Here is a 23,254-nt window from a genome sequence, read left to right as displayed (position 1 = left end):
AAAAAAAAGAGAAAACAAAAAGCACCATCTAGCAGCTTAACCCAGTCCCTGGGACAGGGTGTAAGAAAAAATCCCGTAGAGAGCATTTTCCCCTTGTGGTTACAGGAAGGTGTCAATTTGGAAAGCGGCACCACATATCCATTTTGATGTCTAAAATAATAACATTTAAATATGAAAAGTAAGGCAAGCTGTAGGGAGTGGAGAAGGGAAAGTGAAAATCCTCAGTATATTAACCAACGTGGTCGATGGCTCTTATAAAAAGGAGAAAGTCATTTATATAAAATCTTATCATCCTGCCTTGAAGTGGAAAGGGTGGTAGAAGCGATTGGAGATTTTGTTTTATTTATTCCCTGCATCAGAAGAAAAATCAATAGCTGCTTGGCGAGTCAGACGTAAGTGAGTTATACAGGCCACTGACATGGTGGACCAAACTTTATAACAACCACATTTGCTGCTGTCAGGCCACAGGCTTCAGTGGCGCCAGCTGTAATTGCGGCTGATCACCTCTAATTCAGAGCTGCCTGCCTTGATAAAGGTGTCACTGGAGCAACTGTGGCATCAGCGTCAATTGGGGATTTCATGCTCCAGGGCAGACTGCTGGAGAAAGCTCTTCGCCACCCCAGCCTCCAGGGTCGGGAGACTGTTGGGCAAAACTTGCTTTTTAACTCTTCACTCTGAGTTTGGTGATAGTCCCTAAAGCTCTGATTGAAATTCCAAGGGACTCAGATGAACAGCCCTGTCCCCTGGCAGCAGATATCTTTAAGAAGCTAGGAGATTTCTCTGAAAGCAGAGTTTAGAAGTTGGGATCTTTTCTGCTTGGCCACATGCGAAGAGACCAACATTTGTATCACCTGGTCAACTCACTGATCACAAAAAGCGACGAGAGGCAATAGATGATTATTTTTGAAAAAAAAAAAAATTGCAACCCCATGCCTTTCTTCTGCTTTTGGTGGCATTTAAAAAAAAATTCTAGCGAACTTCCCATTTTTTAAAATTACTTTTTCTTTTCTTTCTGAAGGAGACATTAAGGGTGAGGGGACGAGAAAACGGAGAGAAGAAAGAGTTAAAAAGCTGTGCTAACAAAGCGGCCAAGTGTCTGGACAGTTCTAGGTAAAGTCCTGAGCAGGAGAGGCGTGAAGTGAGGGGTAGAATTCCGCCATTTAAAGGGCTTCACTGTCATTTGTGAAGGATAATGTTTGACTCCCCCGCACAACCACCCCAGGCTGTTTTTCCTCCCTCTGTCATTACAAAAGAGACACACACGCTGCCCTCCCTGTATCCTCACAGACGGCCCCACCCACACCAGTGCTCCCCCAGCCAGTGGGGGGGACCCATAGCTTGTCTTCATTTTGAGGGTGAACGTATTCTAACTCCCTCTTCTTCGAATGACTCACCTGAGAGTGGAGTGCTAATCTCAGGAAGACGAGGTCTGTGTTTTGCAACGAGGGTCCTTTTCCCTTCTGCACATAAAAGCGACCAGCAGCGTGGGCCAAGCGAGCAGGGACTGTGATTCCCCCTTCTGGATGGCTCCACACGCAGGCGAGTGTTTGGCCCAGAGTGGGTTTGCCCTTGCTGACAGGGAGGTCAGATGCGACAGATCTCTGGAGGGCTGGTGGTTGGCACTGAGCAACAGAAAATCCCATCCAGCTCCAGGAAAAGAAAGGGCTGTGGGTCATGGAAACGTGTCACCTGGTTCTGAAGAAAGCCTGCGCTGGTGGCCTGTCCTGGTTTTTCCTGCTTATCCTTCCAACCTGCTCTTCCACCTCTTCGTCTCCACCTCTGCCTGTGTCTCCACTGTTATTTCCCTTTCACCAAATTCAGGGACTTTCTTCTTTTTTTTTTAACCAGCATTAAAAAAAAAAAAAAGAAAGAAAATTGGAACCAGTGGACCCCTGCCCGTAGAACTCCGGGTCCCCCTCTGAGTCCCAGGCAGCTGCTGGGCCATCCCCAGGCGGTACTGTTTCCCGGCTCTGTTTACTCGTTTCTAAGGGCAATTGCACCACTAAGGCTCCCTGAGTCTGGAACTCGGCCTGGGGCTGTTTTGGTTACATTGAAGTTTCTGCTTCAGTTCTGCCAGATTTAAATGGTGACTTCACCAGCACTGAGCTAAAAAGGAGAAGGGGGAGGAGGGCGAGCCCAGGAGAAAGAGAGCGAGCAAGCCGGAGGGAGAGAGCCAGAGCTGGGCGCAAGAGAAGGGCCAGCACATTACATCATCGCTTGGCCTGGAATCAAGTGGGAAGGATGTGACTCACTCAGGCTAGTTAAGCCTTGGCTCAAATTCTACACACTCATTCCAGAGCTCTCATGTTCTGCACCTCAGGAGGGAATTCAGCCTCAGTGATGTCCATGAGGTTTGTTTTTAATTTTATTTTCTTTTTTCCGATTTTATAGATTTTTTTTTTTTGGCCCCTACCGCCTTCTTTTCTTGAGTCTTCGTCGTCGTCCTCCTCCTCTGTCTCTCCCCCTTCTCCCCTTTCTGCCCGTCTTTGTTTCTCCTCTTCTTCCTTCTCCTCTTTCCCCAGCCCCTCCGCTCCTCTTCTGGTCCCGAAGAGGCATTTCTTTTCACTTGGATCAGAGTTTTTGTTCTAGTACAGCGACCTGAATGAGTTGAACCGAGGCTGGGTTGGGCACACACACACACAAAAGCAGCGCGAGCCCGAGGGATTGGAGCATAAGGGGCCACAAATAAAAAGCGAAGCGAGAAAGCAAACTCGGGCGAAGTTTCTTTGCTGCGGTGTCGATCCTAATCGGAGGAGACAGGGAGAGAGTTAAAATGCAGGAACCAATCGCTTGAATGGTGATGTAATGCAAGAACCGCAGGGTAGTTAAGTAATGTGAGAGCAAGGGGGTCAGGGTTGCAAAGCATTTACCTGCTCTCAAGGGGTTTTCAGTTTATTATCAATTGCAGTGACTGTAACTGGCTTCAGACTGCAATCTCTAATTATTCACAGACGCCCCTTTTTTATCTTTTATTATTAAAAGTAAAACTATATTATGGTATTTTAAAAAAACATGATATTATCACAGCTGTGTATTATTTTCCACGAGGATTCTCTCTCTTTCTCTTCTTAAATGGCTCAAAACGGTTGTCTTTTCATAAAAGGTCGAAGTGAAGTGACAGTGGGAGTGGGGGTGACTTTTTGGGTGTAACTGGTGAATTGCAAATGCCTGGAAAACCCTTTGGTTTGTCATGCTGAGTAGGAAGAGTTGTACTATTGCATTTATTATTAAGAATATACTGTCGGTTTTTAAAGTAATAGATGATCCCCAAAAGCAGCTACAGCCTTTCACCTATTATTTCAGTTAATGCTAACAGCGGTTAATTTTAACTTCCTGCTCTTTCACGTGACAATTAACTTAATCCCGTGCTAACTTTCAAACCTGTATGTTCTTGAATTATTTTCGAGATGAGATTCTCTAGTTGTGGGAGAGATGATGAAAATTTCTGGATTGATTTGTTGAGAAACAGCTAGTTAATATTTGTGAGTAAGGAATTAACATGAAATAAATGGAGAGAGGGACAGTCGATGGTGTTCTTAATGTTCTAACGATCCAGGGTACCCAGAGAGAGAGAGACTTACACGTTTTGAAAATTATGACCACACTTCTGTGCGTTTCGTAAAATATATTTAGTGCTATGATGCTCTGCCTGTGCTGAATGCTTTCTGAAACCATCCAGCATTATTAGATAGTTCTCAGCCGAAGCCCTCCGCAACTAGAGAGCCAGCCCAATGAGAGAGTAATCCCCGACTCCTGGCTGCTCTAAAACTTCTCTGGCTCAGTCTTGACCATCATACAGCTGGTGCGTATTGAGGCATGGGGCACGTACCAGAAAGGTGTTTATGTTTATTTATTTCATGCCTGTTTTGGATATAATTAATCATGACTTTTTATGGATCTTCTCCCCTCTCGCCTTTTTTGGGCAGAGATGGAAGGGGGAGATGATTTTTGGAAGAAACGGCATGATGTGGTGGAGGTCAGGAGGCCTGAGTGCTAATCCTGGTGAACCTTGAGCGAGTCCCTTAAAGCATCTGGGCTTCATTTCAAAATGAGGGAGCAGACAAGGTGGGTGACAAGCCCCTCCTCCCCACGTGGAACCAATCTCAGGTGATCTCTGAAGTCCCTTCCAACTCTAAAGTTCTGTGTCTGTGTCCGTGTTCTGTTAAACGGTATTTGACATAAGTTTTCAGAGAAAAGTACATTTGAATTCGAGATGAATTAGTGCCTTGAAAGAAATGAATGGAGGAGGGTGAAGGGGAACATGTTTTTTCTCGCTTTAAAAGTTGGTTTTTGTTTTTGGCATGAATGTTCCTCTTGTGAAATTCTTAGTTTCCATGTGCAGTCTGTAAGGAGTCCTCAGTGAGATATAAAGATGCATAAAGTGGTCCTAAAAATGCAGGAGACATTTCTGTGTTGTCCACTCGTATTCATATTCAGAACAGAATTTTTAATTGAATTTATTCTCCCCCCCCCAAAGACTGCACAACTTCTTGATATGTTTCTGTAATTTTAACATAAACTTAAGTTTTTAGATGCAATTGAAGGCTATTTAAAACCTTCGAGAAACTTGAAAGGCAAAACTACATGTGCTTGTTAGAAAGATGATTTTACCAGACAATATCCCTATTCTTCAGCCAAATTCCAGGGTAGTAGCCTTATTGTAAAGTATGTATTTATGGATCCAGCTTCATGGTGCACAGGGAAGGAACACAACTGTGCCTATTTGGCGGGGAGGAGGCGGGTGGTGTGGGGCTGGGATTACCCAGAGCTGAAACGAAACCACTAGTGAAGGTTATTAGTCATTGTGCAGAGTTTGATGACTGCCAAGTGGGTGCTTGAGAGTCTTCAGGAATAAAGAGAGCGTGATTTCTTTTTTAGAGCATTACAGTTTATGTTGACCTGGCTCCAAGGTGTTCACCTATAATCAGAAAGGTCCTGAGATGACTGACAGAGAGGCAGGGCAAGGGGCGTGAGCCCAGTATGATCCTTGGTCAGACTTATAGTAGTGCCTCACTTCCTCCCTGTGATAACCCAGAAGGATAAGAAGAATCATTAGCTCTGCTGTTCGGTGATTGTTTTGTTTTGTTTGGAGTTTTTGTTTTGATTATTGTTGTTTTCTAATTGAAATTTTTATTCAGGTACTTGTAGGCTTACATGAATTTGTAAGAAGTAATACAGAGATTCCCACGTACCCGTTACCCAGTTTCCCCCATTGGTGACATCTGACAAAACTCTAGTAATATCACAACCAGGATATCGACAGTGCTACAGTTCACTGCTGTTACTCAGTGTTCCTTAGACTTACCTCTACTTGTGTGTGTGTGTGTGTGTGTGTGTGTGTTTTGCTTTTATCAATGTGAAAACTAAGGGTCAGCCTTGCCACAGTTCACACAAGCTCTAACCCCTTGGGTCCAGTCCACACAAGGTCTAGCTCGCCATCACTGACAAATTTTCCTCCACCGTCAGGACCATCAGGGGCCTCATGGCTGTGCTTGTCAATGGGCTATCTTGGTGATTGTCCATGTTTTACGTTCCTTGGGGCATGGCCTTAGTGGTAGCTTTGCCCCCTGTGGAGGGTCCTTGGAGCCATGCCTCACATATTAGCATTAGCAGGTGAAGGGGGAGGTAGGGCTTTGATGGCATAAGAGAAGTAGCACAAGTCTATTCCATGTGTATGCCAGGCACAGAGCAGAGGGTTGCCCACTGTACATGCCTAAGCTTAACCCTAAGTCAGTGCTGAACTCAGCCTTCTTCGTCTTCTCCTGCCATTTCCCCCCTGGTAGACACATCTATGACATGAAGAAAGGGGAGGACACCAGGAAGTCAGGCAGCTATTGGTCAGAGAAGTAGTGCGGGATCTTCTGAAAAGAGCATGTGTTTGTGGGTCAAAAGGCCTGGGTTCGAGTCACTCTTCCACTTCCTGGTTGTGTGACTTTGGCATGCTACTTAACCTCACTGTGCCATGGTTTCTGTCTTCTTTGTAAAATGAGGATAACCATACCTACCATGTGGAGTTGTGAGGGATAGAGACATTCTTTTTTTTTTTTTTTTTTTTGCGGTACACGGGCCCCTCACTGCTGTGGCCTCTCCCCTTGCGGAGCACAGGCTCCGGATGCGCAGGCTCAGCGGCCATGGCTCACGGGCCCAGCCGCTCCGCGGCATGTGGGATCCTCCCAGACCGGGGCACGAACCTGTGTCCCCTGCATCGGCAGGCGGACTCTCAACCACTGCGCCACCAGGGAAGCCCTAGAGACATTCTTTAAGGGCCCTGGCACACAGTGAGATCACAGGAATCGAGTCTCAGCTGCTCCCGTCATGAGGATGCAGGAAAGGGTCCTCCTGGGAAGTCTCTATGCAGGCGACTGACTGCAGATTCTAACTGGACATCCTGTTCCCAGCGTCGCTCAGTCTTCTTCCTTTTCCAGCCTCTCTTCCCTTATGCCTTGTTTCTATTCAGAAAATCATGCAGGTCTGAGATCAAGTCAGGTACTTGAAACAGAACTAAAAGTACCATTCTGATTAAAGTGAGGTGAGGACTAGTGCTGATGAAACCTGCCAAATTCCCAGTGACCTGAGTGGGGGGAGAGATGAGAACAATGCAGGTTGGAAGAAAGACCCTTGTGTCCCCATTCATGCTCAGCGATGGCTTTGTGAATGGGAAAATGGAGTGAAATGGAGATGAGTGAATTCAGTCGTGAGAACTGGATTCTACTCCTGGCTTGATTAAGAGAATTTCTATTTGCAATAGTTTATGTGTGTAACGCCTATCTTTAGTCGGGTGAGGCTCCCTTTTAAGCTTGTTACCTCCTCTCGCATATCTTTTCTGGTGGTAAAAATGATGTTTGGAGAATGAAGAGAAGGGGGTTTCCCAGGTGGCAAGGGTTATGATGGTGAAGTTGGTGGGATTATATAACAGTGATGGGGCCCAAGACTTATATCAAGGGTTCCATCTTAAGGTTACCAAGTCTCTGCTGGAAACGAGACCTCAGGCTATCTCAAGCTTCATGATAAAACAACATCTCAGATTTTACTAAATAAGCATTGGTCAGGAAGGCCAGGTCAACATGCAAAGGCAGAGATTAGCGTGGACTTGAGATTGAGCACTGTCGTGGGCCTGTGCCCACGTAGGGTGGGCACACCTGAAACTTCCCATAAAAAAAGGAGAAGCAGTGGATTGAACACGGCCTTCTCCTTTCTGCTCTCTTTTTGTTTGGTCTTCTTGGGCCTCTGAACTTCGAAGGGGACTTCTTTGCATTGGATTTTGGAAAGATGTGTGTGCGAGCATCTGAGCCAGCGGCCATGGTCATAGCGCAGGGATGTGGGGAATAGCTGAGAGGAGGAAGGAACGTGGGGGCCAATAAAAATTCTGTGGTTCAAATCTGAAGTTTATAATTTTTAAACAGACTTTGCTAGCCTGATTAAATTGTACAGTAAGCCTTGGTGCTTTCAGAGGTGTGTATTTCATGAATTTTGGTTGCAAACCACAGCAGTTCCTTGACTACGTACATCCTTGAAAACTGAAATCGACTTGACGTAGCACTCCAAAGTCCACAACGTAGTACACAAACACTTTATAACAAGTCCATACCTCTTTTCTTCCTGTGCCTACCCTGGCAGGAGAGCTTATTTAATGATTGATGAAGCAACGCTGCACCCGAGAAGAATTAATCAATAGTTCGCAATCATTATGGAGAGCGCAACAGTAGTTATACGATAGCCAAGACCCAGCTAGCTATCAGCAAAGTCTTGCTTTCCACCACATGATACCCAAAATTGAATTCTACCATATAATTTTTTTCCTTGCTGTCTTTAATGACCAAAATAGAACTGGATGTGTCCAAAACAGCAAAGCCTGGAAAAAAACAATAATAAGGTTTCAAAGGAATGCCAAGTTATCTATTAATAGATAGACTCAATCACTCGTCTTAATGGGAGACGGAAAATGGGGCCAAGAGGCTGTGTTCTATAAGCTGGAATGCCTACTATGAATTACTGTGTTTTAGGAACCTATGAACTTTTAAAATCAAAGATCTTTGAAGGCTGAAGTCACGTGGAGCTGGATACATGTGCTGACGTGGCAGAGAGGCCATCTAGGCCCCTTGTAGCCTTGTGGGCCTGGCTGCCCACTTGGCTCTGCCCCTCTGCCCTCAGCGGGGCCCACATCACTGCTAAGTAAGGGCTGACAAGCAAGCTCCTTTGCAGAGGTGGAGACTGCTTATTCAAAATCAATACGGCCCATGTGACTGTGCCCCATGAATCTCTTTGGAGTCAGACAGATCTGTGTTCAGGCTCTGGCTTTGCCACTTGTAGCTGTGTGATTTTCTGACAATATGTTGAAAGTTTCTGAGCCTCCATTACTTCATCTATGAAATGGAATCCATGAGATAATGACTAAATGCACTTAGCATGGGAAATGTTCAATAAGTGTTAGTTATTTAATAATGGGACCAGCTGACTTTTTTTTGGAAGTCTGAATAATAGTCTATTTGGGGCATCAATAGTGTAGAGAGAAACACTGTCATTTACCAGTTCCTTCCCAGAAAGGTAAACTGAGTCACAGAATGCCAAGGAGACTGTGGACAGAAGAGGTGAGGAGAGAAGCGTATCATTGGCTCTATTCTCTGTGAGCATCTCTTCACTGGCCAGAAAATGAGGCTTAAGCTCTCACTTGAAAGCAGTTTATTTCAGAGCCAAGAAGAGCTGGGTCTTTTTTTTCTTCCTACGCCTTTTAGTAGTAGATTTCTTTCTTAGATGGCATAAAGCAATTTTTCTTTTGCATTTACCTCTTCTTAACCTTCTTATGTATCATAGTACTTCAGTCAGCTCAGCAACACTCTGCAATAAGTGGCTGATCTCCTTTAATTCTTCTGGAATTAATAATAATAACAGCAATTATGATAAACCCATTTAGTATAAATGTACACGTAAATTACTCTCACGTTGCATTTTCACCTTTAGTTTTGCTTTCACCAGCATCCACCCTAATATGGTTTACAAAGTGAGCTCTCTCTAGGCAAATTATTTTTCTTAATTCAGACCTGGCCCTAGCTCAGGACGAGGCTGCTTTTTGCCTTTTCCTTCCACCGAGGGTGAAGAGGAAGCTCCAGCGTACAGGTCACAAGGGATGGCATTTGCTTTGCCTTTACTCTCAGCATCCAGAACTTCCTTAGCAGTGGAATAATAATCCTCTCATTCTAAATGAATTGATGAGGCGGGAACTTTAGAGATCCTTCAACCCAGTGCATTCATCTTACCGATCAGGAATTGAGGCCACCCCAAACTGTGACTAATTATCTGCTATCATAAAGCTATTTGGTGGCAGGTGCCAAGACCTGGCTCTAATGCAATGAAGAGAACATTTTCACCCTGCCAGGCTCTTGGGTTTCCTGGAGCCAGGAACCGCATCTTCTTGCTCAAGCTGATGCTTCTCAATCCCCTTTTGAGTTCTGGCTCCTGGGCATGGTGTGGTAGGAAGAGTGCAAAGAAAGACTCAGAGGTGCAGGGGCACAGAGGAGCTGCTGGCAGGCCTGGAGAAGCTGGGAGTCATTCAGGCACCTGGCTGTGCAAACACTCCACCCTCTGGTCTGGAGGGAGGGGTGGGGAGGCGGACAAGATACTTTGCTTTCTGCTTCCAACCAAAAGCTCCCTGGTGTCTAGTTAGTGGGTGGGGCGAACCGTCCCTAGTCCATAAGTGAGACGGGGTAAACGTCCAGGAGTCAGCTCTGTCTGCTTGCCACCGCTCTCTCGCTTCCTCCCTCTCCCCACACCAGCCCTTGATACACTGAGTGCGTGGCGATGAGGACAGAGCTTGGAAACCCCCCCGAACCAGCACCCACCCACCTGCAGGATGACCTCTGGGCTCTGAAACTTGCTGCTTCCTCCCTCTCGCTCCCCACCTAGGGAACGGTTTTAGACCACAATTCCCAACCCAGCCCCACTTTGCACTTTAATCCCAAAGAGACTCTGACACTTTGTGACCACAGAAAACTTGTCACTTCATTACGATTCTGGAAAAAAAAAAAAGCGAGAGAGCAAAGGGTAATTCATAGTTGTTTTAATGACTTTGCATCCTTTCCCAGGGAGGCAGCTTTCAGCTGTTAGGCACAAAGGACGCCAGCACTGACATCTAAGAGTGCAAAGCGGGCAGCATTTTTCATAATGCTTTATCACGAGATTCTTCACAGCCAGTTAACCCAATTAATCTTCCCACAGTAATTATCCAGGTGCTGTACTATTCAGCTTCCCTGCAGTCTCCAAAGCTCCGTGGTGTGGAGATGAACTATTGTGCCTCCCGACCTTGAAAGGATGTTTCTAACTAATTAATGACTGTTAAGTGCTTGGAAAATGCACTTTGGAAATATGCTGGTGCTAAGATGTCTGGATCTTGCACTGTGCAACTGCATGGTATGCGAGTCGGAAATCATTCTTGCCGTTTGTAAATCATACGAAGATGAGTATGACCCCTTCTTTTCTCAGCTAGATATCTGTCTCCGCATCCCTCCCCTACCACACATTTGTTCCTCGTTCGTTTCTCCCAATCTGTATTAAGCTCACTTTGGTGAGATAGTCTGGTGATTCTTAGGATTTCTTCCAGGAAGTGAGAAGGCTCATCATCGTGCTGGGTCTTCCAGCCATGTGGTCTTTAACGAGGCGAATTGAAAACTGCTATTGGCTGAACTGCCAGGAAAAGAAACATGCTTTTCTGTATGGTAAAGGGGTTTTGAAACTTTTTTTTTTTTTAATTTATTTTTGGCTGCGTTGGGTCTTCGTTGCTGTGCGCGGGCTTTCTCTAGTTGTGGCGAGCGGGGGCTACTCTTCGTTGCCGTGCGCGGGCTTCTCATTGAGGTCGCTTCGCTTGTTGCAGAGCACGGGCTCTAGGCGCGCAGGCTCAGTAGTTGTGGCTCACAGGCTTAGTTGCTCCACGGCACGTGGGATCTTCCCGGGCCAGGGTTTGAACCTGTGGCCCCTGCACTGGCAGGCGGATTCTTAACCACTGCGCCACCAGGGAAGCCCTCGAAACTTTTTTGATATGAACAACAGTAAGAAATATATTTTATACCACAGCCCAGTGTACTCATATGTATATGTTTACCTATGTGTGTGTATGTATAGTTTGATGAAACAATTCTTAATCTTAACTGTGTCTAACTTCTCGGATATCACATCCTATAAAACACTAGCCATGTCAGATTAACCTGATTTCACCAATTTCTCACTAATTGATCCACTAATGAACTACAGCCAGAGTTCAAAAAGCACTGGCCCAGTGGAAAGGTCAGTGGAGTACTGGACCAGGGTCAGGAGACCTGGGTTATATTGCCAGCTCTGTCCCAACTCCAAGATTCCGTCCCCAGACCTCAGTGTCCTCATATAAAATTAAGGTATTTGTTTTCAAACTGAATTTACTCTTAGAGTACTTTAAAAAAAAAAAAAAAATTTTTATGGGGAAGCCCAGTATGGAAAATAGAGCCTCTGATTGGCCCACAGCTCCTACCTCAACTCATGTCCCCACCTCCACCCAGAAGTCCTTGGAACACAATCTGAATATTACTGGACTAGAAATTTTCTAAGTCTCTTCTTGTTCTGGCATTCATTGATAATTTTATTTCCTAGGTAAGAGAGTTATCTAATGAAACACACCAGGTTTTACTTCCATTGATTCCGAGCTAGGGATTTTCAACTGGTCATCTCCAGAATGAGTGGGAATTTTTGCTGTAGGACCATAGTTCTTTCCTGTTTCAGCTTTATGGCTTGTTCTTAGGCCTCATGGGCTAGGCTTCTTCAGGGAAAGAATGAGTTTGAAAGGCCTTTGGTGGACGTGCGAGCAGGCAGACGTGAAGATGTTTATTTATGTCATTGTGTCTGTTTTCTTGCCTACTAAATTCAGCAGGTTCTTGACTGTTAACACAGCTCAAGGCATTTGGCTTACAGCTGGTAAAATACAATTTTCTGGTTCTCCGAAAGAAAGGTTTTTCAGACTTATCAAGAGAGAAGCTCATAAGACTTCTTGAACATCAAATAGCTCTTACAAAACACCATTTTGATGAGTTAAGTGTAAATGAATCAGAAACATACAGATTAAATTTCCCTTGAAAGACACATGGGTTTAAGAATTAAGGGGGGGAAAGTGCTTGGCAAGATGGATTTCAGGTTTTTGCCAAACCTCAAAATGTTTGAAAAATGGTTTGAGACATTTTTACTGAACGCAAAATGCCGCGGAGTTCACCCATCCCAGACATAATAGCGAATCTTTCTGACAACAACTTTATGACAAGAAAAAAGGCCTGTGGGGCTTAGCCATTTTCTCAGTTCTCTTTTAATACCGCCCTCCCACCCCACCCACCAAAAAGCCCCACATTTATAGGGCGAGGAGAACTGTCTGATTGACAAACTAAAGTTTCAAGTCAGGCAATTACCAGAAAATAACCCCACCACTCTTAAATTTTTGGATTTTTTTCTCCCATACTACCCAAAGTCAATTATACCATTTTCTAAGTGGAATAATACACTCTAGGGATATGCAGTATTTGATATATTTTATTCACTGGTGTCTAGAGCAATGCACAGTTATTCTAGTCATTTGTCTGACATTATAGTGTCAGCTTCTTTGGAGACAGAAAAAAAAAGTCCACTAAAAGCAAACGGACTGGAGGGAAATATCCATTGGTTTATTAAAACAGCTACACTGTGGAAATGCTATATATTATAGAGGCAGGGCATGGGTTGCGGTTTTCAAGTTGCCGGGAATGGTCCTAGGAACTTGAATTCTGTTATAGCTTCTTCATTGAATAAGCTGTATAGAACTTTTCCACACTTTAGAATTTTTACTGGCGTGAGGAAAATCAGGAGCAACATAGGACGGACCTGTGGACTGATCACGTTAGGAGAGCTGTGCATCTTATGTATTCAGTGCCCTCCCATCCCATTCTTTTTTACTAGGTACTCCTGACAGAAGCCAGCTGACAATCTCATTTTTCACATGCGAAAGCACAGACAGAGTGGGTTTTGGGTAAGCTGCGCACAGCGAGTGAGGGAAGGAGCCTGGGTGAGAAGGCTTGGGCCAGGCCATTTGCTCTGTGAAGCTACCTTGTCTTAAGCCCTTGTTTCATTTTCCTGTTTAAGCCAGGATGACCAAGGTTTGCTTGCCTGCTTCCTTCCTTCCTTTCTTTTCCTTTGAAATAAAGGGTGTATTCAGTGACTGCCAATATCGATTTAGAAAGTAGGGGACAACAATGTACCTTTCAAAATGTTTCAAGTCAGTGTAGACCACACACACACAAATCTATGCTATCTTTAAATCTATATGTTTTAACTTTATGCTGGAAGTAATGGGAAATCTATTATCTTGTTAGTACAGCATCTGACACCATGTTTTGAGGTAGGACCTTCCTCTCCAGGAGCTAAAATTAATTTATTGCAAAAGGAGCGCCCGAAAGGGAGAGTAGAAGTCACAAGAAACACAGAAAACTGTTTTCAGTACCTCCAATGAGAATCCTACGTGGCAGTGATTGTTAAAATATACAACCCCTCCCCATCTCATGCCTATTTATATTTATTGAGCTCAAAGTGAGAAATAAATGAAAACTAGGTATACTGGAGAGAAAACTCAGTGATACCAGCTTCAGAATCAGAAAAAGTAGGGCCAAATTCTGGCTCCATTTTTACCTTTTCCAAAGCAGCTTAATATAGGATAATAGGGCCAAGAGGGCTTCTTTGTTTCCAGAAAATGCTGAGCCCCTGCCCATAGCTCAGTGCCTCCCTGCCACTTACCCTAAATCTCTGTCTCCCTTTTAGTGTACTGCCCTCTAATTCAAAAAGGATCAAATGTGTGCACTACAGTCTATCAAGCTGTTCTTTTAGTTTGTAACTCAGACACCTAGGTGAAATACTAGAAAATTAATTTTAAAAATTCTCAATGTATGTAGTCGTCTACATACCCAGTTTGTCATCTACAGGGGGATCAGGCTGAATGGACGCACATCAGATAGCATGTATTTCTAGACAGGGCTTGTTATCACTCAAAGAGATTGTTCTCATCTCATGTTAAGCTATGAACAGCAGTAATTATTTAATACCTTGTTGGCCTGTGTTGATGTACTTTAACAACCTGCTTTGCACAGATGGTTAACTCGGCTTTGAGCCTCTACTTACCAATATCTCCTCTCCCTCACTCTCACACACACATATGTAAGTGAACACACACACATGTGTGCTAACTTCTCATCTTTCCTGGAACAATTCTTGTGTCTCCTTTCCTAAGTTCCCTCCCCTGAAACCCCCAGGGTATCAGATATCAGTTGGGGGATTCTCCCTTTATACCTACTCTGACTTCCATGCCTTGTCTGTTTCCCTTACTACATGATGGATTTCTTAAGGGCAGGGATGATCTTTTATTGACTCTGGGCTCCCAGCACAGTTCTTGAAACATAGCAGGAGCTGAGTAAATGTTTAAAAAAATAAACTTAAAAAATAATTTTAGTTGTGTTTCTGTTGGATTGTATTTTTACTGAAGCCACAAAAAGTAGGTGGGACTGAAATTGCCCCTCCTCAGGCCCTCTTGGGTTCTTGGTCCTTGTAGAAAATTCAAGCAGTAAAATACAGTGGAGTTTTTGCTCAGATGATGAGCTCCCTGCTTGATTTCAACATTCTCCCTCCCCTAACCTATGTTTATCTGCATGGTCTTATTTATATCTATTTCCTTTTGATAAAAATAGAAGCTCAAAAAAGTGAATTTACCACACAAGGGATGATACTTTTGACTCGAGCCTGAGTTCACAGATATAGTTAAGATGCTGCCCTGCATGTGGTTGTCCAGCTAGATGCTCATTTTCTGAGTCATCTGACTTCGGAGTTTTCACTTTTTTAAGAGTATAATTAAGATAGGTTCCCAGGGGGTTTAAAAAAAAAAGTGAGTAAAGCAGACAGTCTATATGTTGAGACCCATATAAGGAGATTTGTGGGCACCTGCCCAAATTGAGAGAAGCATTACAAGCTACTCAAAACCTACTGAAATGTCAACACACTTTTGAAAAGGGTCCATTAGGGATGCAAATTTGTGGTTCCCTGATTATGATAAGCAGTGGAAAGAAAACAGTGAAAACCATTAGGAGGTTTTGAGAACTTGGTTTTGAAGAGTGGGGAAGGGAACTCTAGTTTCTGTTAAGGGCTGGGCTTCGTTTCTTTTCCTAGCCCTTCCCTGCATTCTGAACCAACAATTCTCATGATTTAAATGATCCTTAAAATTCCTTCGTTTTTGGATAAAGCCAATTAACTCATGTCTAAATGGGGCAACTTTGAAATTTCACGCATGTCAGATAAAGTTCATTTTAATAAGATTCATTCTGTGGATTACAAAGCTCACATCAGGCTTCTGATGTATTTCGGTTTGTTCTTACAGGGGTTTTTCCTATAAAAGGTTAATTGTAATTTAAAATATATAATTCTAACTGCATAGTCTTTTACAAATCAACTCACACCAGAGGTATATTTCTATTTAATAATCATTTAGGGCTTTTCTGTGAAAATAACCGATTCATCTAATTAGAAGGACACCTTTAATTCTGGCTGTCCTGAGTTGTTCACACACGACATCAAATGATATCCATAGTAATGGATAAACTAAATTGGGGCATAATTTTTGTGTAATCACTCTCAATGTAAAAAAAAAAAAAAAAAACGTAATTGATTTCTCCATCTTCCTTGATCTGGAAGGAATTGTATCAATTTCCAGGACGTCATAAAACAAAATATTTAAAGTATGTTTCAAATAATAAAAAAAAAGAAATACTTAACTTAATAAAGATGTGGAATTCATTTGTGAAGAAAAACACTGGCTGTGGACCAATAGGCCAAAGAGTTTGCCAGAAGTCTGCAGTAGACAGTCATTCCTGAATGTCCACTCTCTCCATCACTCCGGAGCCCACTCCATATTAAGAAAATGAATTCTCTCGGCCACACTGGACTTTGAAATCACTGATTTTGTTTACTTTGTTTTTGAGTAAAAAACCAGAAGATCCTTTTTTCAATTTTCTGCCCACTCCATATTAAGAAAATGAATTCTCTCAGCCACACTGGACTTTGAAATCACTGATTTTGTTTACTTTGTTTTTGAGTAAAAAACCAGAAGATCCTTTTTTCAACTTTCTGCCTTATAAGGAAAGCAATCCATGGCACTTATAACTATAGTTCTTTATGCCCTATTTTAACTAAAGAAGCTTGCTTGGCATATATATTTGATGCTTGGGAACCTTACATAAAAATTATGGGTTTTGACTCTTCTGGAGAGCTTCAACAATTGAAACCATTGGCAAAAAAGGAAAACACTTAACTATCATAAGAACCGTTGACTGCTTCAACATTAACCTAAAGCAAAAATCAGAAGCCCTGGAATGAACATTTCCACTTGGCATTTTTGCTTTTGTGCTTTTCAAAAGGAACAGCCCCAGGCTTCAGAAGGGCAGAAAGGTCTATTACTAAGAAGAGCATGTAGGTGAATACCCTGGTACTCACTTACTTCGGATCATCGTCTTAACTTCTAGAAATCTTTCCAGCTGTATTATGGTATTCTCCGTCCTTCTCCATCCAAATGGAGTGGAATATTCCAGAAAGCAAGCACAGATTTTTCTCAGTGGTTAAAAGAAATCAGAATGACTTTACCTCTGGCCGTCAAAAGGTACATAGCCCCTGCCATCAGGGAGCTATGAGTCTAATGGGAAAGATTGACACTAAATAAATAATCATACCTATAAAAATATTGTTAGAAATAGCATGAAGGAAAAGCACATGGAGCTATGGAACCGTCTAAATTGGAGGCACCTGGAATTTGGGAGTCAGAGATAATTTTAAGAAAGTGATATTTAAACTGAGACCTAAAAGGTAAATAAGAGCTGGTCAACAAAAGAGCAGATGGCTAAACATTCCAGGCAAAGGCAGTAGGATGTATTAAGGTCCTGGGGTAGGAAAGAGCTTGGCACATTCTAGGAAACGAATGAAAGCCAGGATGGGTGAAACATATCAGGTCAGATTGGAAAGTAGTACTACAGATATCAAAGAGGTAGAACGCTTAAAGGATGATTTTATTAAATTCTGATATGCTGAGCAAAGCCATGGAAGAATGTTGAGGAGGGAAATGTCATGATTAGATCATTCTGGCTGTGATGCAGAGGTTGGATTGGAGAGGAGCAAAACTGGAGGTGGAAACTGTGGGAAGAACCAAGTGAGAAAAGATGGTGTTTTGGACTAGGATCTTGGTAGTGCAGATGGAGCCAAGTGGATGGATTCCAGGTCTATTTTGAGGGTGGAGAGAATAGAATTTGGTGAATGATTAGAAGTAGAGGATGAGGGTTGTGAAAGTTAATGCCTGGATTCCACGAATTCACTGCTATCAAATATATTTAACGAAATATAGGACCCTTTCTAGGGAAAAGGTTCTAAAGAGGAGACACTGTATTAGTTAGGGGTCTCCAGAGAAAAAGAACCAATAGACAATAGGCTATGAAGATATATATGACTTATTATAAAAAATTGGCTCACACCAATTATGGAGGCCGAGAAGTCCCATGCTCTTATCCCTGCGAGCTGAAGTCCTAGGAAAGCTGGTGGTACAAATTTCAGTCCAAATCCAAAACCCTGAGAATCAGGAACACTGATGGCGTAAGTCCCAGTTCAGGGGCTGGAGAAGGCTGATGCCCAGCTCAACCAGTCAGACAGAGGGGTAGGGGGGGCGACTATTCAACCTTTCTCCTTTTTATCCTTTTTAGGTCCTCAGCAGGTTGAATGATGCCTACTTACCTTGGGGAGGGCAATCTGCTTTACTCATTCACGAATTCAAATGCTAATCTCTTCCAGAAACACCTTCACAGACACACCAAGAAATAATGTTTAACCAGATATTTGCACGTCCCACGGCCCAGTCAAGTTGACACCTAAAATTAACCATCCCAGGCACCATGACCGGATCATCCATAGGGCTCAACGTAGGTAATTAGGGAATGTTATCTTAGCTCTTTAACAGGTAGGGTCAGATAGCATTTACTCCTCAGTAGTGAAAATGTTTCCTGGCAAGTTACAGACTTGGAGGATTTTTGTCATTCTCAGAATTGTCCAGTTTAGTCCCAGTCCCAAAGGGCCCAGTGGTACCACAATGAAAAGACAGTAATGGCTTATTTGGTAACCTGCCCCGCCTCTCTCAAAGAATATTATTCTGTTTAATAATAACTGACTAATTCTAGTGTACGGAAGAGTGAAACCTTTATTTCATGCTAACTAAAAGGATCATTTTTCATATGCAAGAAGAAACTACCCCCTCACCTACCCCTCAGGACTTCTGGTTCCTGCCCTGCTCGGCTAAATGGTCCCTGCACCCAGGCATCTTTGGAGCCTGCTTCTTGTTCAAGGAAAGGGAATGTCCAAAAAAGGCTAGTGACGAATTACCCGTTTGTCCACAGCTTTGAGGAAAACCCACTCACAACTGACGTGCTGCGTCCCTGAAGTAAATAGCTCTGGGCCTCTCCATAAGCCAGGTTACCACTCTTGATCGTATCTAATTATATAATTTTAGAGTCAGAATGTCCTTAAAGATTGTCGGCTCAGCCACTTTATTTTATACATGAAGAAACAGAAACTCAGAGGTCTTGAGGACACAGCCCATGATCACCAGGCAAACCAGTAGTTGAGAAAGTGACATGCTTTCTGGGATATTCAGATTCAAAGCCAAGGGCTCAGTTACTTCACTGTATCTTTTTATGATCTTCAGATTGACACATTCTGTTCTGGTGAGCCACGGATTTCCCAGGGCCTGAGGAGAAACCAAGCTGTCGTCACAGATCAGTGAAGGGATTTCTTGGGGAACACTGAACTCCTATGAGCAAGCATAATGTGGCACGTGTCCTTTAAATGCACTGACAGTCACTTTCTATTTCTATTTCTAGTAGGGGCTTACTGTCGATAGCTAAAATTGACATTTACTGTGACCATAACTCTACCACAAATTAAAATCAGACCCATGTCCCTCTGGGGAAGATGTTTATTAAGCTGTAGGAAGACATCTGAAATGATACCAAATTACATTTAAACTTGAAACCCCAAATACCACACTTGTTTGGGCGTAGGAATAGGACTGTCTGGGGAATAATATGGGAAACTGAGCAAGTCACTCTCTTTGGCAAAACGCAAGGCCACCAGGGAAGGGAAAAGTGCCTTAGAAGAGATGCTTTATACATAAACCCCCGTGTGGCTTTTAACTAATCATTTAAGCCTAAACAAAATTTCCTTCAGAATGAACTTAAAGGAAAAATAAGCCCTGTAAAAGTTCCATGCCTTTAAAGAACAGACACAGATGTTCCAATTGTTTTTATAAATACACTGAGAAGGGGGTTGAAAGAAATATCACAATAAAACAAGTCTACCAAAACGCAGACCTGCGTTCCAGGGTTTGACCCAGCTAATGCAGACAAAAGCATGCTTGGGACCGAAAGTCTTTATATCACTTTTGTCTTTTAACATGTAGATGTCTGATGTCTGTGGGTGTTTGTGTGTAGTGGGTGTGTTTATGCACGTAGTACGGTCACAATCTCAATCTCTGAGCCTAATGATAGAACCAACTCTGTCCAAAGGGAAGCTATAACTCAGTGGCTTCTTTGGTTGTGTGTCCAGCCCATGTGTAGCTTTGAAAATAGCAAAAGCCTCGTTGCAAAGCCCTTTGAGATCCTTGGATGCAAAGTGCAAAGTAAATGCCAAGTATCATTATTATGAACTTTATTGCCACTATTTTATTAAGTGTTTCAGACTAATATCAATTTAGCTTCATGATAAGTGCTACAAAGTGGGAGAACTTGAAAGGAAGCCCGGGAAAGGTTGCACAAGAAGGGCACACGAGTTTCCTAGAAACTCCACCCCTGCCCCAATCCCCCTTGCTCAAGTCAATGATAAGTTGACTGTCCCTTCAGGATGGAGTTTCAAGTCATCATGATCTTTAAAAAAGAGGCCTGTCATGGATGTGTCATGGGGGTACTGCTGCCAGGAAGTGAAACACCATGTACAGTGCGGTAACCTCATTAAGTCATTCAACAAAACTTTATAAGGTTCCTGTTGTGTGCTGAGCTCAGTGCCCTGTGATACTCTCCCTCCAGTCTAAGGGAGAGACTGGGACCCGCTCTGAGAGCACATAGCAGAGACTAGCCTGGACTGAAGAAATCAGCCGGTTTCTCCAAAAAGATAATATGCCAAGATACACCAGGACTCCCAGTATGGGAAAAGACATTCAGATCCCTCAGAGAGGCTGGATGTTCTGAGTCTTTTCCCCAAACCACTTCACCCTGAAATTTAGGAGAATATAGATTTAGTCTATATTTTAAAATGACACTAGCAATGATTTTATGTTCTGAAATAGATGAATCATTTCTTGAATAGAATATACGTTGATCATCCTCCAAGGGCCAAGCGCACACAGAATATTATCTCATGTAGGATTTTCAGATCATCCTCCTGCCACACCTATGAAGTGGTGACGATAGCCCTCTTTTTGCCTATGAGAAAACAGAGAAGTTAAATGATTTGTGCAGAGCGCACACTTGTGGTCCGTGGTGGGGCCAGCAAGCGACTCAAAGCCTCTGCCTTGTCAGCAGCACAAGGCTGCTTTATTCGAGTTACTGGTTAATGATGGCAGCCAGCATCCTCTCTATCATTTCTGTCAGCCACTCTGACTGGAATAAGTGAAAATAATAGACCTACTTTAGGACCATGAGAGGTCTGCCAGTTCTTCCACCTCCTCCCCTACAAACCCTGCCAGATGGGGACGAATCTATTTTTTCAGAGCCTAATAAGAGGAAATTCCAAAACCTCAGTAAGCCATTTAATTGTTTTACACTGTTCATTCTCAGCAAATATTCCGTCTTCTAAGTTAAATCCCATGTGCTGCTGAATAGGTGTACTTATTCTTATTGTTATTATTCTGCTTCAGTTGGGTTTGAAAGTAACTGGTCACCATTCTCTGAATATAGTCGTTTGGAAATTTGAAGATCGTATCGTCATCTCCCAGTCTTCTTGTTCCTTTCACTTTTCCATTTAGGTCTTCCCTTCTGGCCTTTTAGTATTTTTCAGTGCTTCTTTGGAACCTTCTCCAAGTCCTCCATACCTTCCCCTTCTGCCTCCCCCCACCAACCCCTCACACCCCATCCTATGTATTTTGGTTATTTGGTTACAGCCTTGGTTTAGAATTTGCAGCTGTCTGTTAGGATGTAACCTAGTGAGGAGATTACCAAGCCTTAGGAGTGTCTCTTTCCTTGTCTGCGTTTCCCTGGAGAGCAAGTTACCCTTGAGCATTTCAGTTACCTTATCATTAAGAACAGAACTTGAGAAATCAGGCTTTTAGCAGGCTGAGGTTGCAGAGTCTGTGCATGTCATCTCAGCTGCCCGAAACCGCTCCTACATCGTTGACACATCCCCTCTCCTGCCAGTATACCTGTGGAGCTAATCATTCCTATCACCTCTTCCTAAAGAGCTGAAATCATCCTGGGAAGTGGCTGTGTGGGACCTGTCATAAATTTGGTCTCCCGGGAGAGGTATTTGAAAACTGCCTAAGAGGCCGTGCCTCTCGATCCAAGAAGAGGTTAGATAAAGACATTAGTGAGGGTGACCTAGTGGAGAGCCTTGCAAAATGCAAGGATGAGTAAAGGTTGCCCAGATGATCCTTTCAAGAGCTCTTCTCTTTTTGCTGGCTGAAGTCTTCTGCAGCTGAGTGCCTCCATCATTCAGCGGCAAAAAAAAAAAGCAGTCCATTTGGAACATAGGTATTGGGGGATTGTGCTGGGTGTGGATTCCACCACAAATTACCATTCAAATATGGTCACCGACAAGCTGAGAGTCCAGAAGAAATCAAAACCGAATTGCTGACTTAGAGCTGGGGGAAGGGGATGTTTGTAAGCGCAGGGAGCTCTCTGCCTCTCCGGAACATCCAGGCAAATGTGTCAGTGAAGGTTTTCATGAATTATTCATTTATGGGGAATGAATGCAAGCAGCAGTCACATGTAAATGACAAGGCTCATAATCAGAGTGCTACTTATTTGTCCTTAGGAAGCAAGGAAGAAGCTTATTAACAACTCACAAACAGGAAGACATTTTACTTAGATGTTTCTATGGAGAAGAAATTTGCCCCTAGCCAGCCAATAGATACATATCATTTATTTGAGCTTGCATTCAGAATCATCTTTTATTTTATGTCTTTTGAACTGCACTTACTTGCCTTTTCCAAGTGTACTTTATAAATAATTGATACAACTGAGAAGTTATTGGCTAACTGAAAAGCCATCTCTTCATGTCTTTAAATCTGACCCATGGCTAAAGCCAAACTGTCTTTTATAAAGGGTCTTTATAAAGAGGCTTTAGCTCTTTACCAGGAAAAAAAATCAGATTTTGAAAATGAATTTTTTTCAACAATAGTGCATCAGAAACCAATCCAACAGTGTTTTTGGTTAACTTAAGTGAATCAAGCTGACTGCATGACTAATTCAGATTAATGGTGCAGAAATCAGTCATTAAAGAAGAAAAACAAGATTGATTTACTAGTCTCAACAGAATGGCCATAAATTCGCATCTCCCCTTCTATCACTACTCTCTCTGTTTAAAACATTTGAAAGCACTAGTAAACATCTCCTCTGCCTGAGTAGATGCAGCATATACGCTATAAAACCCAGCAAAGGCTCCAGCAGGATGCAGCTCTGTTAGCTGTATGACATTTTATTACTACCATTGGCCCTCTTGTTGTCAGGCTTTCATTGAAAGAAAAAGAAGTTACATTTCCAAGATATCAGATATTACATCTATAAGATAAAAGCAGCAGTAATACAAAACTGATTTTTTAAAGAGAGGCCCAAATTTATTTTGCATGGTAAATTTAATTTCTGACATCCCTGGTGATAATGATTACAAAAGTGTTCTTGTCAATATCGGTAAATCAGTGCAAAGCAGATATGTTTAGTTGACCGTGGTGTGGGTGTCACTGGTAAGTCTGAGTTCAGAGCTCTGAACATTATCAAGTGCAGCCTTATTGCAGGGCAGGCATCCAATTTTTAAAACATTATATAGATTAGAGAGAGATGAGTGTTCCTGAATTATTCATAGCCTTTTCTTATGAAATGCCCCAAATATAATTTCAAATGGAAATTAATTTAATTCATGCAAAAATAAATGGGTCTAGAACTCATCTGAAAGCTTGAGTTTAATCTAAGGGGCACTGATAAAAAGTACGGATTACCTT

The 23,254-nt window shown here is 42.8% G+C and overlaps 1 protein-coding gene across 4 annotated transcripts in view; it reads left to right on the top strand.

Moving 5' to 3' along the window:
- The window catches only part of CREB5 (cAMP responsive element binding protein 5), a 412,389-nt gene that overhangs the window by 273,142 nt on the left and 115,993 nt on the right, over positions 1 to 23,254 (top strand). Inside the window, exon 1 of one of the 4 annotated variants that reach the window (XM_004265675.4) lies at positions 2,141 to 2,351. The exons of the other annotated variants lie outside the window; for them this stretch is intronic. Within the exon in view, the coding sequence (XP_004265723.1) occupies positions 2,305 to 2,351 (47 nt within the window). The 5' untranslated portion in view covers positions 2,141 to 2,304. Of the gene's footprint in view, positions 1 to 2,140; positions 2,352 to 23,254 lie in introns of those variants that run through there. 4 annotated transcript variants of the gene reach the window in all.

The sequence above is a fragment of the Orcinus orca genome, chromosome 9, assembly GCF_937001465.1.
Source record: "Orcinus orca chromosome 9, mOrcOrc1.1, whole genome shotgun sequence".
Classification (NCBI taxonomy): domain Eukaryota; kingdom Metazoa; phylum Chordata; class Mammalia; order Artiodactyla; family Delphinidae; genus Orcinus; species Orcinus orca.
Note: the sequence above shows the minus strand (reverse complement) of the source record. Positions and strands in the feature narration are given on the sequence as shown.